General features: G+C 35.6%; 1 protein-coding gene and 1 long non-coding RNA gene across 4 annotated transcripts; both read right to left on the minus strand.

Annotated features, from left to right (window-relative positions):
• Window positions 1-1,953: 1,953 nt before the first annotated feature.
• On the minus strand, window positions 1,954-11,848 carry LOC126607338 (putative inactive cadmium/zinc-transporting ATPase HMA3). Of its 3 annotated transcripts, none has more exons than XM_050274888.1 (10): window positions 11,719-11,848; window positions 11,037-11,270; window positions 7,590-7,853; window positions 5,640-5,737; window positions 5,099-5,354; window positions 4,871-5,008; window positions 4,440-4,767; window positions 4,004-4,206; window positions 3,654-3,853; window positions 1,954-3,438 (listed from the first exon to the last, which is right to left on the minus strand). In XM_050274888.1, exons 2-10 carry the CDS (start codon window positions 11,245-11,247, stop codon window positions 2,005-2,007), a joined length of 3,132 nt encoding a protein of 1,043 aa, XP_050130845.1. In that variant the 5' UTR covers window positions 11,248-11,270; window positions 11,719-11,848; the 3' UTR covers window positions 1,954-2,004. The 3 variants fall into 3 exon arrangements, with proteins under 3 accessions (XP_050130845.1, XP_050130843.1, XP_050130846.1); XM_050274886.1 differs by lacking the exon at window positions 11,719-11,848 and adding an exon at window positions 11,540-11,674; XM_050274889.1 differs by lacking the exons at window positions 7,590-7,853; window positions 11,719-11,848 and adding an exon at window positions 11,540-11,674.
• A 1,595-nt stretch (window positions 11,849-13,443) lies between these two features.
• Window positions 13,444-14,928, minus strand: LOC126607341 (uncharacterized). Its single transcript, XR_007617562.1, has 2 exons — window positions 14,590-14,928; window positions 13,444-13,706 (listed from the first exon to the last, which is right to left on the minus strand). It is a non-coding gene; the product is annotated as an uncharacterized LOC126607341 (long non-coding RNA).
• Window positions 14,929-15,220: the final 292 nt, after the last annotated feature.

Consider the following 15,220-nt stretch of genomic DNA (forward strand, 5'->3'; position numbering starts at 1 on the left):
TCAAACCCATTACTGTCAGGTTAATCTTAGCACTTGCTGCACAGTTTCAGTGGCCTTTGAGACAATTAGATGTCAAGAATGCCTTTCTCCATGGTGTTCTTAATGAAGAAGTGCACATGGCTCAACCTCCGGGCTTTGTTAGTACTGCATATCCTTCCACTTATGTCTGCAAGTTGCACAAATCATTGTATGGGTTAAAACAGGCTCCCAGCCTGGAATGAGAAGTTCACTAGTTTTCTACCTGGCTTAGGGTTCAAGGCTTCTTTTGCAGATCCATCCTTGTTTGTTCAGACTTATTCGCTTGGTATAGTAGTCTTGTTGCTTTATGTTGATGATATCATCATAACTGGCAGTAATTCCTCTCTTATTTCTGATGTTATCTTGGCTCTTACTAAGGAATTTGACATGAAGGACTTGGGTCAACTGCATTATTTTCTGGGTTTGCAAATTTCATATCAGTCTTCTGGGCTCTTTGTTTCACAGTCCAAATATACTCAAGATTTGTTGCACAAAGTGGATATGCAGGACTCCAAATCATGTGTGACTCCATGTCTTCCCTCTCATAGGTTGATTAAGGATGATGGCAAGCCTTACAGACATCCAGAACAATACAGAAGCATTGTTGGTGCTTTGCAATATCTGACATTCACCAGACCAGATATTGCATTTGCCGTCAATCAATGTTGTCAGTTTATGCAGCAACCTATGGAATGTCATGTTGTTGCCGTTAAGCGGATTTTGCGATATCTTAGTGGCACAATCAACTATGGTATTCATTTTCAGCCTGGAAAATTGAATCTTCAAGCCTATAGTGACGCTAATTGGGCTGGCGACCCTAATGATCGCAGGTCCACTTCTGGTTATGTAGTCTATCTTGGTTCCAGTCCTATCTCTTGGGCTTCGAAGAAGCAACACACCGTGTCCAGATCTTCTACTGAAGCAGAATATAGGGCTTTAGCTATTGCTGCTGCCGAGTTGTCTTGGATTCAACAACTTCTTTGTGATCTTCAAGTCCCTTTGTTCATAGCTCCTCTGCTCTACTGTGACAGTATTTCAGCTATTGCTTTATCCTCTAATCCTGTTTTCCACTCTCGCGTTAAACACCTTGAGATTGACTACCATTTTGTTCGAGAAAGAGTCATCCGAGGGGATCTCCATGTGCAGCATGTCTCATCCAAAGAGCAATGTGCTGATATTCTAACAAAGGGTCTTTCTAATTCACTGTTTGTTCATCATTGTTCCAATCTCATGCTTAGTTCCCATAAGCATGAGCTTGAGGGGGGATGTAAAGATATAAAGAACTCAGTGCAAGTCTCGGATGGTGACACTTGCCAAAAGATTATGTAATTCAGAATAGCTTAGTCTGTAAGAAAAGTCTATAAGCAAAATCTGTAGTATATATAGTCTTGTACTGTTACATTGGAAGTTAATGAAAAATATACAGAAAGATTTCCTTCTCTCTTTCTCTCTCTTGTTCTTCAGTCTATATTTCTTTCTCTCTCTCTAAATTCCTTACAGTTTTGATCTGTGATCTTCATCCCTGCTCATTTGATACCTATAACTGCTTTCTCAGATTCTGACTAGGTTGCTAATATTAACACTAGAAGATCCATCACTGGTTATGCTGTGTGTTTGGGTTCCAATCCAGTATCATGGCAGTTAATTGTTTTAAGTTCAACAAAAGCAGAGTAAAAAGCATTAGCCAGTAGTGTAGCTGACATTTTATGGATTCGATCATTGCTCAGGGACATACATCAGTTTCTTCCCTTACCTCCTTGTTTGCATTGTGATGATATGTTTGCACTTGCCATATGTTCTAATCCTGTTTTTCATTTCTCAATTAGATGTCTAAAAGCTTAAATAATAATAATAATAATAATAGATATCTCAAATATTTTCGATTTGGCTAATATTTTGCAAGGATATTTCATGAGGTGCAACTTGAAACATAGATAGTTCGGATCATTGAAGTTCGATATATATAAATTTTTCAGTCAGTTACATCTATTCAATTGTGATTTCTGATAAACAACGCTTAAAGCTAGAACCAATATGCCCATGACTACCACAGCATTCCTTCATGTAGCTTTTGCAGCACCCACCGACTTCTCTTTTCTCTAACACACAAGCTTGAATTGCTACTGATTCCGAGCAACACGCTTCCTTTTCCACTGTCCCTGAGCCAATGCAAGAATTCGTTGGGGCTGATTCTGCTTGGTCACAACCTGGTACAATATCAATAGTCGTATGAGGAGGTGAGTTTTCATCTGGATTACAGTGATGCTGATGATCACAGCATGTGGCAAACGTCTCTCCTAACGCTTCATTGTGAATATGATCTTTGCCACAGTGAGTTGAGTGGCAATGACCGGTACTCGTCAATTTTTGGCATTCCTCCATTGAAAAAGCAGAATGGTTGCAGTGTTTTGGCTCGTGTATTGCATCACCTTCCTTTCTACTATGCTCCTTTCCGCAGTGTCTTGAGCGGGAAATGTCACTATCTGTCAATCTTTTGCTTTCATCCAAAGAAAAGATAGAATGATTGCAGTGTTTTCCCTCATGGACTCCATCACTTTCCTTCGTGCTGTGCTCTTTGCTGCAGTGCGTTGAGTGGCAATGACCTTTGCTTGTCAACTTTTGAATTTCCACCAAAGAAGAAGCAGAACCGTTGCAGTGCTTTGCCTCGTGAATTTTATCACCTTCTGCACATGAGCTCAAATCATGATGACTCAAACAACCATGATTGTGTTTATTCTGTGACTCGAGATCTTTATTAACTTTCATGCAGCTTGCTTCATCACAGTGTCGTGCCTTGCGTAAGTCATCACTGCACTTAAGCATACAGGGCAAGCTTGAATTCAAGGGAGTAGGCTGGCACTGCGATGAACACTTTTGAGGTTTACAGGCTTTCACGGGTTTGCTATCCGAGCAACAACGTTGGTTTTTGTGAGAGAGGCTATGTCCATGGCTTCCATGTTTATGGGCATGTGGTGCAGAAGTATTCCCTCCATGCTTTTGGGTTCCTTGTAAGAGTAGCATGCTGTTGAATATAACAAGCATGCATGTCCCAACATCAGCAAGAACCGCAGCCCAAACAAGCGGATGCCCTGCAAATCCCAGTGCAAGGATACCAACCTTAGTAGTGATTGACAAAACAACATTCTCAACCACTTTTCTATTAGCTCTTCTCGCCAGTTGGACTGCTTTCGGTAGTTTCCTAATGTCATTTGACAGTAAAATTATATTCCCAGTTTCTTGAGCAAGGGCTGATCCTGAAATGCCCATTGAGATACCAATATCCGCTGTGGCTAATGCAGGGGCATCATTGATACCGTCTCCAACCATTGCTGTATTTCCTTCCGTTTTAAATTCTTTAACGATTCTTGCCTTATCTTCAGGTAGAAGTTCTGCATGTACTACCTCGAGAGCTTGCTTAAGCTGCAAGTCAGATAAATTGCTACTCTTATTAGTTCCCTTTTCCTCTTAATCTACAAAGGAAATATATATGCAGTTCTACAGCGATGTACCCCTTAATCTACAAAGGAAATATATATGCAGTTCTACAGCGATGTATACCAAGGCAAATCATAAATTGAATCAATAAAGTGAGCGCCCGGATTCAGGCATAAGCTAATATGTTAGAAATAATGCACCTGCTCATTTGTATGCAATGCGGCAGCATTACTATCTCCAGTGAGCATAGCCGTTTTAATACCCAACTTCTTGAGCTCTCTGATAGCCTCTGCGGCCCCAGATCGACAAGCATCAGATATTGTAAAGACTCCGGCAGGGGTTCCTCCAGAGTATATGTATCCGATCGTTTTCCCGCCATTAGAACCTTCAGTTGTTGGAACTGGAGTTTCAAACAGAACCAATGATGAGAGATCCAAAAGTCCATAAACAAAAGAAAAATGGATCATAACTTTGGAATCACTAGCTATCGTTTGGAAATAGAAGATAAAGGAGTTGGTAGTTTAGAAGATAAGGAGTTGATGGCATTTACCTATTTCACAAGCAGCTCGTAAAGCTATTTTTCTGTTTCCAATGTAGATATCTTGTCCATCAATTTTCCCATGGATACCTTCCCCGGGAAAATTTTGAAACTCCTCCACATTTTCAGGTTTTGGCTCAATCGAAAGCGATCTTCCATAGTCAACCAGCGCATCTGCCATTGGATGACTGGACTTCCTCTCAATGCTTGCAACCCTTCAAGAGGATAAATAAACTGTCAATTTAGTGGACAAAGGAAATTCTTCCAGTGAAGAATACAATCCAACCATTCCTTTTCCGATTTTTTAAATGCAGCATTTAAAACAGCCTTAAATTAGTCTTTAAACTAGAAGTCGCTTTCTGAATTTCATGAATTAAAAATTTTCTTTCCATCATAATTTTGGTGCGTTATTCAACATGTTGATGAATAGAGGAGTTCCAGTCTATACCAGTAAAGCAATGTGTTCAAGCTAATGTCATCACGAAGAGATTGAAAATCCATCACCACAAATTCACCCCTTGTTATTGTCCCAGTTTTGTCAAAAGCCATGATCTTGACTTTAGCAAGGATCTCAATGTAGTCACCTCCTTTGATTAGCAGTCCGGATGTTCCTGCCTTTGTGAGTGTGCAAAAAGTCACAATGGGTGTAGAGAGGATGAGGCCGCAAGGACATGCACTCACTAAAACAACCAAAGCTAAGTGAAACCACTTGCTCCAATTGTGAACATGTAATGCTGCCGGAATCACCGCGATAGATACAGATATGACTAGGACCGCTGCAAAACAGCAGAACAAAACGTATAAATCTAACCGTTTGCATTCTCCTTAGTAGTAAAAGAAAAGGGAAACATATGAAATGTATGGGGAAAGTAGACTAACCTGGGGTATAGAACATTGCGCATTTGTCAATGAATCTTTGAGTTCTGGTTTTGCTGCTTTGAGCCTCTTCGACAAGTTTGGCCATTTTGGCAACCGCACAATCTTCAGCTAACGCTGTAGTTTTAACACTAATATAACCTTCACAAATACAAACCAAAATTTGTCAGAAATGAAAACATAACTCCTTTATTCAAGATGTAAGAATGATGGGAGGGAGGTTTATTTTACCATTAAGATTGATAGTGCCCGCCCAAACAGTGGAGTCCTTTTCTTTGGCTACTGGATAGGATTCCCCGGTTAGTGTTTGCTCATCCACTTCGCCTTTTCCTTCAACAACTATTCCATCAATCGGTATAACTTCGCCGGCTTTAACAGCAAGAATTGTGTACAACTTAACCTCATCAACATCTACAACTTCTCCACTCTCAGCTAAGACTGCTTTTTGGGGCGCCATGCTCATCAACGACGACATCACTGCTTTCGCCTGAGTACATAAAATCATGTCATTCTAGATTTTTGACTGTCTATGATACACATTAGCAAGTCATTCATTAATCCCTAAAATAACACTTTAATGTATTAGTACTTGGTTTATCACATAATTATGTACAAAACTGTCTTCAGCAAAACTTCTTGTTCCGAAATCTGTTCCACATACTCAAACTTTCAAATCCATTGCTACGTTTTTCTACCACTTATTGTTACTTGTATTTTGTTTAATTCGTTCTGAAATGTTTGATAAAAACAAGGATGAGGGTTTTATGCTAACCCTGTATCCTGCACAAGACTGAAGCCACTCTGCAATGATGAACAGAAAGACAATAGAGGCAGCTTCGGTATAGTCCTTCAAAGCAATTGTTCCAACCACTGTCAAAAGTTACACTATCTATCAGTTTATTGATACCAGTAACCAGTAAACTACACATAAACTATAGCACCCAAAAAAAAAAAAGGATTTACTGATACTGCAATAAGCTAATGTTTTGCCTTCGATTTATAAATATTTTTGTATTATTTTACTTAAAGATCTGAAAATACAGTCCCATTTTTTACAGCATTTTTCTCCAAAACTCGGACTAAAATCATAATTCAGTAGATTTAAAATTTTTAATTTGGTAGTGTTTTATTCTTTTACTCAATTGCTTCTTCATTTCCATGTATCTCGCATTTGAGTTGAAGAACCATTTATTTGTTGAAGTTACATAACAACCATAAGACATGACGAGAGAGATGATGCTCTAATGGAATCCGCTGAGACTATAAACTATAAAAATAGGTGTAGAGGACTAAAATAGTTAGGTAGCTTAGCCAAGCAAGTCAAAACATACGGTTCACGAAATAGTTAGGTACCTTAGCTACAGCACCCTTATTCACAAAAAATGGAAAGCCAATTATTTGCTAGGGCAATGAAATTAGACTTTAAGGTGGACTAAAAAAATTAGAAAACCTACTCTAAAAAGAAAAGATTTTAAATCTAAGAAGAAATGTGGAAGTACAAAAATGCCGAACATGCTATAAGAGGATTACTTAAAAAATGCTCGAAACCCCCGAGCGTTACATAAGAAAGCCTCAAATAGTTAGATTTAAGAACCCTGCAAAATAGGGACTTTAAGTTTTTCAAATGTTAAAACAATGGCTAGGTTTGCATTTCTCCAAAAACTGTAACATTCTGAGGGAGACAGATCGGGAAGCGATATTTAACAAAATCCAAATATCCATCCAAACTTTTAGTTTAAACACGCATATCCATTCAAACTTGCAGGAAGCCAAAGACTAAATCATTTGGATTGGAACTCTGAAACCGACATGTATCCATTCAAACTTTCCAAGAAAACGTGATGCGTTGCAATTTTTCTCAACAAAAAGAAGAAAAAAAAAATATAAGGATCAATTGTTTTGGTTAGTTCGGTGTGACGAGAAACTTTTCAATATGGAAATACGACTTGATATATCAAGTGTTATAATATAATTAATTAATTTTTTTTTTAAATTGTCAACCAAGTATATTAATACCTTTAGTGTACAAGACAGTATCCTCAACATACTAAAAAATCTCTCTAGTGTGAAGGTCAGCAAAAGTCATTTTAAAACATCCAAAGAGCTCGGTACCCATAATAATCAAGTGCATATGTACAATATAACGAACAAGAATCTTATAATTTCAAAAGGAACTAAAATAAAATGTTATTCTTACTGTATTTTTTATACCACATTTGTACTATATCTAATAGAAATGGATTCCATATGTGTTTAAGAAAGCTAGTACAAATATGATACGGTAAATAAGATAAATATAGCATTACTCAAAACTAATCAAAGTTGTAATAAAAAACAGACGGCCGAGATTTATTAATACCATAATTTACTTGTCCAAATTAAACCCAACCTTTTAGTCATTTTCTTTTAACCAATTATTATAAAATAGCTTACCAAAATTTTGTAGAGCACAAATATTATTAATTTGACCAATAACTTTTTAATTTTTTTTTTATATTATTAACGAATTGCTGCATGCGTTTTTTTTCACTCCTCGTGTATTGTTCCCATGGTAGATGATTGACAAAAGAGGATGTGTTTTATGATTGTAAGTATATGTCATCATATAATTATTGTAACACCATACGGCAGTGTAAGACCAATATTAGAGTGGCAGACAATTAACATATTGTGTAGAATAAAATGACAAAAAGTTGAATATTAAGACCAAGTATTGACTCACCGGCAATGATAACAAGAATGTTTATGTCATGAAACCTGAAATTTCGAATTGACGCAAAACCTTTCATAGCAATGGGAAAAATGCCAAGGAACACCGCTCCAAGGGCCAACCACCCTAATGGCCGATACACAGACTTGAGAAATGATAGAACAAGTAACACGCCACTACCAATTGCATATGGACTTGGCCACGTTTTCTTGTAACTGTCCCCTGCCCCATACACTCTCACATTTGCTTCTAACCTTGCTTGGTTTAATGCCTTAACTGTCCATGGGATAACAAATGTAAGACTGCGAATTTAGAAGCACATTCAGGTAAATCAACTAATAGTACTAGACCATAGTATTAATTAATTTCTTCTTACTCAAGGAACTTCTCTCTTCTTTTGGTATATAAAAGAAACATATTATGTACTCTTTTTAGTTTATCAAGATCACAAGGGCATTTTCATCAAGAAAAATACATTTTCATCATGTGCGACCGTTGTCGTATTAATTTCTTTCAACTTCGAACGAGTTTCTAAATGTCATTTGATGGGACAAAACAAAAGAATCTTATTCTTACAAGTAATATTTGGTTTGGTATTAAGATTAAGGGCTCATTTACTAATCCATAATCAAAATGAGTGGAATTGAATTGAGGAGAAATTGGTTTGAAGGGGAATTGAAATGGGGTGGAATCAGAATCAGATTCCTATTAAAATTGTTAACTAAAATTTTTCGAATTGGAGTAAGAATCATATTTATTTATATAAGTTGTTTACTTAAATACATGAATCGGAATGAAAACTAATGTAATTACTAAATTGCCCATATTCCAAGTATATAGTTTTTATATGTTTGATAATTTTTTTTAGAAGACTGTATGAAAAAGCTTTAAAAAAGAATTTGTACGGTTTATCAAATTTTTTTCTCCGGATCCTCATTTCTAAATTATTTTTCTTTCTCCTAAAGCCCAAACTGCACCCAATCGCCTAATTCTTTTCAGCCATCCCCCAACTCTTTTCAGCCTGCCCTTCTTCTTGTTTTCTTCTGATTCTTCTTCCCCATCCACCAATTGTGTTTTCTTTCTCGTGAAGACCGCACAACACCCCATTCCCCAATTCTTTTTAGCTTCTCTATCTCTTTTCTCCATCTTCTTCTTCTTCCCTTCTGATTTTTCTTGTTCTTTGATATTGGTCACTGCCCGCAGAGAATAGAGAAGCAGAGAAAGAGGTGGAAGGGAGACGAGATAAGGGTATTTTGGGTAGAAAAAAGGAATTATGGATAGAGGCTTTCTCCCGGAATTCAAATCCCATCTATTGTTCGGGAGACTGGTTCTGAGTATATTGGAGTCTGATTCTCCATATTAGATGGGTCCCACATACATTTCATTCCCTCAAGTGTTGGTAAACACTTGAATAACCGGGGAGGAGTGCAATTCCCATTCCTCTTGTTCCACTCCCTTACGTAATCGCGCCATAAGAGTGGTCTAACACGCACTCTTTTTCATAAAACTAATGTCTTTCTTCCTCATAGTTAAAGAGTCTCAGGATTCACACCAAATGAGTGAAATATTATGTAGTATTATATATGATCACAAGAAAAATAAGGTAAAACGGACAAAGAATTAGCCGCCCCACAGAAAGCTAGTTTTAGGTATATTATAAATAATAAACTGTGAAGCCAAAGTAAGGTTCAAAGAAGTTCAAAATAACAAGCAGTGAAAGGAGTTACGAAGAACAAGAGTTCGTAAAATGTTTTGGTACAATCCCATCATAAAAAATTGCAGAAAGCATCTAAAAGATACGAAATTATTTGAAATACTTTTATATTCTATAAATTAGTGGGATATCGTAGTGGGTGATGAAAAGGAAAGCAAAACATCTTACGAACTCTTGTTGGTTCATGATTGTACACGATCTGCTGATTAATAATTCCCTTCTACAACAGAAAAAGTAATGTCCACCGACTGCTATCTTTTTTTTCATCTTTTCCCAAAAACTATTTGCTTTCTGTTGTGCAAGGAATTTAAAAAAAAAAAAAATTTAACACAGATATTAGAGAATTAATGGAACGAAAATTTTATTAATATCTTTCTGCATCCAACTTACTCTTTACATCCATATTATTTTTTATTAAAGAATTAGTATTTCTTTAAACTCAAATTTATTACCTAAACTACAATTCCAAACCCACTTCAAAATATATAGTTATCTTTACACCCATTTGCTTTCTCTCTCTACCTAACCAAGAGGCATGCCCTCTCTCTCAGCCAAACCAGTTACTTGGGTTGCTATTAAGACTACCACAATAATAACCCATCACCTTCTCTTCACATACCTACTTTCCTCTCTGCAAATTTTTGTTCTTTTGAAAAAGAACAACTCCACTGTTAACGTAAGTTGTCATTGTTTGTTTGATCAATTGTTTTCCCAAAAATTCGAAGTGCTCCTAATTCTGGAACGTATTATTTGGGATTAAACAATTCATCTTTTCCTTACGTTCTGGTTAATTTGTTTCTACAGTTTGTTGGATTATAACTGCGATTTAATTATTCGTTTAAATATTTCAAGAAGTTGTAATTTTGATGAGGTTATCTACCTTCTGGATTTCTAGTTGCCCCAACCAATTTATTAGAAGTTGTAATTCTGATGAAGTAATCTACCTTCTGCATTCTAATTGCCCCATCCAGTTTTCATCTTAATTAGTTTTGATCAGTATTTGAATTCATTTTCATTTCATAGGTGGTTGTTGGATAAGCAGTTCCAAACTATTAATTCTGTCTTCTCAAAGACTCAAGATTGTGATTGTTTAGAGATAATGGACCTGGTTGGTCCGAACTCTTGGAATTAATCTCTAATAATTTTGTATTTGAAACAAACACGCCAATAGTTAAACTTAATATTGGAACAAACACGACATTCATAAAGATTTGCTTTAGAAAATCCCACAAACATCAACAAAGTCGTAATTTTTCTGCTTACGGCTGTTGCAGAAAGTTCAAACTATGCCCAGTCTGGGATTGACGAAAAGAATTGAAATCCAAATACTCATTTTATAAACTCTAAAAAAAATGAAATCAAACGAATAAATTTTTTTAATAAATCAATTCCCACCTTAGTTGGAGGATTTAAAACTTCAAAATTACTATCCAGCGAAAAAGAAACTTGTTTTTCTCTATAAATGTTATTAGGGTTTTAGGCGGAATGAACGTAGGATAAACAAGAAGTCATGGTAGAGCTTAATTATAGTGTGGATTTATTGATAAATTTTTGTTTTATTATTAATTTCATTTTATACTTGATAGTAATTATGTAATTGTATAAAAAAAGACAATTAACATTTGAAATTTAAGTTGAGTGTAAAAATATGTTACATGGGTTTAAATAAAATTCCCCTTAATGGAAAATATTAATAGTAACTGGTGTAATAATTTGAGAGAATATAAAGATTGTTGGGTACTTACCAATTTGAAGCTGGGAAATGAGGAGGATATCATGGACAACAATTACAGTTCTGGAAGGCACAATCACTGAAACCTCTTTCACGCCTTCAAGAGGCTTGAGGATATTCTCTATGAGTGGAACTTCTGATGAGCAGCACAACCCCAAGACATCAAAATAGCTCTTCTGAAATTTTTTGGCTGCTACCTTTTCTTTGACCTGGGCAGAAGCCATCCTGCTTTATTATCTCCCAACTTCTGCAAATACAGAGGACATCATGACAAATCATTAATTTTCTTAATTTTCTGTTAGCTTTTTTACATTTTGTAAACAAGCATTGTGCCTGATTTGTGAAGAGTAAAGTTCTGGAAATTATTGGGTCAGAAGTTCATGTGTTTGTGTGTGTGCGAGAGAGAGGGAGAGAGTTGTGGAAGGAATAAGTGGTGAATGAAGAGGGTGGAAGAAGAAAACCAAAATCAATAGGATGAAAAATGAAGAGTAGAAATGGAGGCTTAAAGAAAATCACCTTGTAGGTAAGGGGAGGTCTGGGATTTCTTCAAGCTTAATTCAGAGAGAGTAATAGGCTCAGAAAAGTTTAAGTTGAAGAAGTTGTGGGAACTATATATATATATAAGAAGGGGAAGGATTCTAACTTATAGACGGACATGTACAGAGAATATCTGAAATTAATGAAGAATTCTTTACCAAAACAACTTTCTTTGGTTGGAATAATTGGTTCACCTTTCTCTTGTTGATGAGACACAAATAGTGGAGAATTAGTAGGAGGGAAGAAGAATGGAATCCACATGTAAATCCACATTAACGCTTGTTTTTAACAGCATCTGTGCTCAAACTGATTGAGATTTTGAACTTTTCTTTAATTTACATTAGTTTATATTTTCACCAATTTTTATTTTTATTTTTTCCAACCCTCCTCCATCTTTGCTATCCTCCCTTTCCAACTTTTACTTTTTTGTCTATGGGAATCATTTTCACTCTTTTTGCCATCTCCACTTTCCTGCGTGTATTTGTCTCTTGATTTAACGTTAATTTTCAGTTCTCTAGCTGGATATAAGAGGGGAAGTATAAAGAGATAAAATAGGGTAATTTGGAAAATATATTTCCCTTTGTGTAATGTTAGATTTCATTTTCTTATCACGTTAACTACCCATTATATGTCGGTTGATGTGCAAACACTAGTTTGCCATTGCAATTGATCTAGCATGTACACATGTTTGACCTTAAAAATTACAAATTACTAAGTCCTTATATGGTTGACTACTGATGCGGGCGTGCCAACTCGCTACCAAGCTTAGTTTGGCGAGTAAGATGGATGTGGTGGTGTGGTGATGAAATGCTCAGCTAACTTCTACACCGAGCAACTTCAGCTGGGGTTCTATAACCTGAAGACGAGGTTATGCATTCACTAGTAAGTTCAAGATCTCCTATACCATGTTTGGTAGCTTCAACTATATTTATGAAAATATAAGTGCGCCAAATCAGTACCAAACTGTAAGGATAAAGATACACAAAAGAAATGAGCATCTTTGTGGTAAAAATTGTTCGGTTGTCGATATGAGAAACTCTAAATGGTACTTGTGAATAATCGATCATAGAACACTCTATTTAACTAGGAAAGTTGATGAAGTGATATTTATCAGCGAAAGAATCAGAGACTCTTCGCCGGGTGGGACTTGGGATAGATAGTTAGTCGAAAGAGGAGAGTCTGTTGTTTAACCAAACTGCCAAGACTTCTGAACCAATCTAGTTATGTGACTCTAGTGTTGTTTAACCAAACTATCACCTTCGCTGATTATCAACCAGTAATATTTAACCAAACTAAATTTGTGCGGACATGATAGTAGAGTAGTTAGTATTTCTCAGAGGCGTGATCAGAGGGTTTCGCATAAGCGTTGATTGTGTGTGGAGTTAAGGGTCCTTTTTATGTTGCAAAACTATTTATACAAGTAGTAAAGCCCGCGCGATGCTACGGGATTCAAAATTTTCTTAAACCATGGGTTTTGTCTTCCAATGGTTGCACTGCTATGATGCGTCCCACAACATCTTGCAATTTGGCAATCCAATATCATAAGATTACAGCATGAAAAAATGTTGGCAAGCAAAGATGGCATATAGATGTAGGTTTATAAATGTGTTTAATTACCTGTGAGAATTTCAACTTTATCTACACGGGATAACAATTCACTGTAATCCACTAAATAAAAGCCATGCTTAGGAATGTGTGGAGGTCTTTCTGTTATTTGTTTGTAAGTTGTTTTCCCATTGAAGAACACTTGTGCAGTGTGTGGTACGACCTTGAACGTTCGTTTATTGGAACGACTGTGCAACTGTGTGATCTCATATATACAACCAGCTTTTATCTTTGGAGCTACTCTCTCATAGTCTGCTTCTAAGATCGAGGCTTCAATGGCATCATTCTGCATTATAAAAATTATAGAGAGTTAATTATAGCTTTGTCTTTGTTTTTGAAATTATAGTTTTAACTATATTACATTTAAACAAAAAGGTTTTCTCACCAGTTCATCAACCAGTACACATTGTAAGCCATTGAACTGGTTTTGGCGTCCAAATATTTTGGGTCTCCACATCCGGCATATTCTAACTTTGATCTTCATATCGTTTCTAAGAGGCTTTAATTCACATATTGGTACGATACTCATTGTCTTGTAAATCTGCAGACAAAATATACATATTGTTAGAAAGAAAGTGTGTCTATATATCAAAATCTATGTTGGTAATATGTAAATGTTAACAAACTTGAAGTGCAAAAAAATAAGACAATTCTAAGACACTCAATAAATATAGTAGGGATGAATAAAAAGCAAGAGCTATGGAAAAAAAAATGATAAGAAAGCATATATATTTAGTGTCAAGAAAAAAAATCCCATTTTTTTCTTATACTTAATAGAAATACAGGACTGCAATTTAGTTACAATTTAAAGATCAAACTCAAATATAAAAAGACTCAAGCACTCATCAATTCAGATACTGCTCGAAAGATTAAATTTAAACACTGAATCACTCAAGCACTGAAATGTTGTCACAGTGAACTCTACATTTCTTTCATCCTTCCAGAACTAATCCAATTTGATTAGAAACTAATTAATTGTTGTTTTCCCATTAAACTAAGTTGTATAATGGGTATAATGGGTGGAGGACCATTACACATTATCCACTCACATGATGAGTGATGAGATGATTGGTAAAGAAATGTATTGATACTGTAAAATAAAGATACAGTTTTTAAATACTGTAAAAATGTAAAAGATTATCCAGCAAAGCAATTGAGATTGTATATTCTAATTAATAAATTCATAAGAATCTAATTAACGCAAAACAAATCAAGCTTTATATTCACATCTACCTAACAGTTTGGTTGAATTGTACAAATCTATATCTGAAAGCTAATTATCAATTTGACAACAAAATTTGGTCACTGGAAGAAGCTAACCTTTTTCTTCTACATTGATCATTGTTGTAGTACAATGAATTTAGTTTAGTACACAAATTTCAATTGAAAATGTTCACATTCCGACTCATGTTAGGATTTCATACCTGAAGATCACCAAACGCTATCAAAATGATACACCGAAGCACACCCTCTACCAAACCTTGGATACACTGGAAAAAGAGAATTCATAAGATTTGCTATGGTATAAGATTCACAAATTTGCAATAATGAAGTAAGTATTAAAAGAATATGCAACATGCTATCTAATAATGTTTTAAAAATAATAATGCTTTAAACACTAACAAACATAACATGTGTAATGCATATATCTTATCAGTACAAAAATTCTTAGATACATGTACATATCAATATGCTTGTGAGCAAGAGAAAGAACAAAAGGAGCTCCAGCAATTTCCAATGGTAAGGCAAACACATTCGAAATAAGAAACGGTGGAATTATTTTCATTACGTTAACATATCTCTTACTTCCTAATTTCTTTATATCCAAACACTCTGAGTTCTGTTTTTCATTCTTTTCAAGGTATATAATTTTGTTTGAGACTCAAAATTGCAGGCAGCTACTCCTGTGGTCTTCTGGTTCTTAATAAATGTCTGTGCATGTTGATTTTCCAAGGGTGGAAGAGGAAATTGCATAGCATACTAACAATTCTTCATATGTTTGAGGAAAAAATACATGCATGCGGCATCTACAAAGGTTTCTGAGGTTACCCAAGG

The sequence above is a fragment of the Malus sylvestris genome, chromosome 16 (assembly GCF_916048215.2).
Source record: "Malus sylvestris chromosome 16, drMalSylv7.2, whole genome shotgun sequence".
NCBI classification, from domain to species: domain Eukaryota; kingdom Viridiplantae; phylum Streptophyta; class Magnoliopsida; order Rosales; family Rosaceae; genus Malus; species Malus sylvestris.